Source organism: Hyposmocoma kahamanoa, unplaced genomic scaffold, assembly GCF_003589595.1.
Source record: "Hyposmocoma kahamanoa isolate Upper Pololo Valley unplaced genomic scaffold, ASM358959v1 86, whole genome shotgun sequence".
Classification (NCBI taxonomy): domain Eukaryota; kingdom Metazoa; phylum Arthropoda; class Insecta; order Lepidoptera; family Cosmopterigidae; genus Hyposmocoma; species Hyposmocoma kahamanoa.
Window position 1 is genome coordinate 16,451,155 of NW_020654289.1, and position 2,179 is coordinate 16,453,333.

Genomic DNA, 2,179 nt, shown 5'->3' on the forward strand with positions numbered 1-2,179 from the left:
TATATATATATTAGTAGCAGTCCTGCGAGGTTTATAATTTTACAAATAACCCTGTATACAATAATAATAGTATAGTATATCATATTATATATGTATATACCATTATTATAATTTTGTATAGAAAGGCTATTTACTTTGCGCCGGTAAGATTAAATCCAGTTGCGCTTTTGGCGATAATTTGAAAAACAGAGCGACAAAATATCCGTGAACTAGACAATGAATATCTTGTGTTGTTTGATTTGTAATTTCAAGTTTCGGTATACAAAAGACTTACATGCTGTTTGAGCTCCAATAGGGCGTTCTCAATAGCGTCTTCAGGCGGAGTGTCGATGAAGGGGAAGCGCCTTACATCGTTGACACCGAGCGAGCTCATGAGTAGCAGCAAGGAAGCTAAAGGCACGCGGGATACTTCAGGAGTGCTAAAGGGTTCCATTTCGGAATATTCCTTGTCAGAATAGATGCGATAGCAAACACCGGGACCTGTAAAATACATATTGTAGATACAATTTCGGAGACTTCAGTGGCCCAACTGTTTGCGCTTTGAGCGCTGGATTAAGCGGGTTTCGATTTTGCGTTATCTATACTAAAAGTCACTTCAATAACCGAAAAAAACCTGTAACACGCAAAGCACATCTATGTGTAGTGAAATGAAAAGTTGCACTCAAGACTTGCAGTTAGGGTTGAATTTGGGCGCGAAATGTTGGGACGATGCATAGTGTCCCGGACGTAGACGAACTTCTCGTCAAAAGGCAGTGTTTCTCAATATTTTCTTTGGGAAATTTATTTTTACTTTTCAGTAAAATTTTAGTAATAAAATACCTAGGAAATGAAACTATTTTTTCGAATCTATATGGCGTATATTTGTTTTTTTTTCAAACTAAACGTTTCGGGCCCTTTACACGTCCCATGGTCACGGCTGAATCAGCACATTGAGCATGGGACGTGTAAAGGGCTTGAAACGTTAGTTTCAAAAAAGAAATATACCTGATTTAGATCCGAAAAAGTAGTTTAATTTCCTATGTGTAACAATTGCGACAACCTAAACACTCAACAAAATACCTGTTCTTCCAGCACGTCCTTTTCTTTGATCAGCGCTCGCTTTTGATATCCAAAACTCTTTCAACCTTTGCATTTTTGTTGTGGAATCGTAGCTCATTTCTTTTACCTGAAAAAGAAAATATATATTTTTACAGTATTACAACAACTATACTTAATCCTAACAAAAAATATTTGTTAACTATACACAGCTGCATAATTCGTAGAGCCAGACAGTGATTTACTTTCAATGTGTAGAATCCCGTATCTTCTAAGGGTCACCACACTTATTAACGCAGAATCGCATTATGCCGATCAGAAAAAGCTTTATGTCCATGAACCTAAGAGCGAAATAAAAAAAACCGACCACAAAAATTCGTGGAATTACATCTATTTGCCAAGTTTTATTGAATTTTTTATGTGAAAAACAATAGACTCAATTAATCGTGTAACCTCCAATAGTATGGTCATACCTTTCCCGAATCAACGACGAATCTTATACCGTCAATGGTGACTGAAGTTTCTGCTATATTTGTGGAGACTATGCATTTTCTAACGCCCTCTGGTGGATAGTCAAAGACCTGAAAAATAATTCAAATAATTTCTAACTCGTTACTAATATGATTTTTTGCATATGTATAACTGTCTATCCCTCAATAAAATAAAAAATAAAAATTCATGAGTTTTGCGGTATTGTAACAATGTCAAGTGTTCAAAACAGCATGGCATTAATCGATGCAGCAAAACAGTTCTTTTATCAAATTTCGTTTACTGAGATATCAGTCAAAACTTTATAATAATGTCTAATGTATAATACGTAATACATTATTTGATTTTAAAATGAAAATCGTGAAAGTTTCAATCAATGTAATACATAGTCATACATACAATGTAATACAACATAGGCATGCAAACGAATTGACTATAGCAACTTTTTTCACTTATATTTTTTATGACTTAAATAGAATCTACATCATACACGTATACGTATATTGTTTTTCTATAATTTAAATTCAATCATTTTAACCAGCTCATTTCGAAACAGCTTAAGCGCCAGTCCACGGTCTGACGTCACGATAGTGATTTAAAAACCGATTCTAAACTTATATGAATTTGTATGTTTTCAGTTATTATGTACAACATA

General features: G+C 34.3%; 1 protein-coding gene across 1 annotated transcript in view; it reads right to left on the reverse strand.

Moving 5' to 3' along the window:
• Positions 1 to 2,179, reverse strand: part of LOC113234926 (probable ATP-dependent RNA helicase DHX34) — a 26,175-nt gene that overhangs the window by 12,608 nt on the left and 11,388 nt on the right. Inside the window, exons 6-9 of the mRNA XM_026470448.1 lie at positions 2,063 to 2,100; positions 1,509 to 1,616; positions 1,060 to 1,165; positions 275 to 480 (exon numbers count right to left, since the gene is read on the reverse strand). Of these exons, the coding sequence (XP_026326233.1) occupies positions 275 to 480; positions 1,060 to 1,165; positions 1,509 to 1,616; positions 2,063 to 2,100 (458 nt within the window). The remainder of the gene's footprint in view (positions 1 to 274; positions 481 to 1,059; positions 1,166 to 1,508; positions 1,617 to 2,062; positions 2,101 to 2,179) is intronic.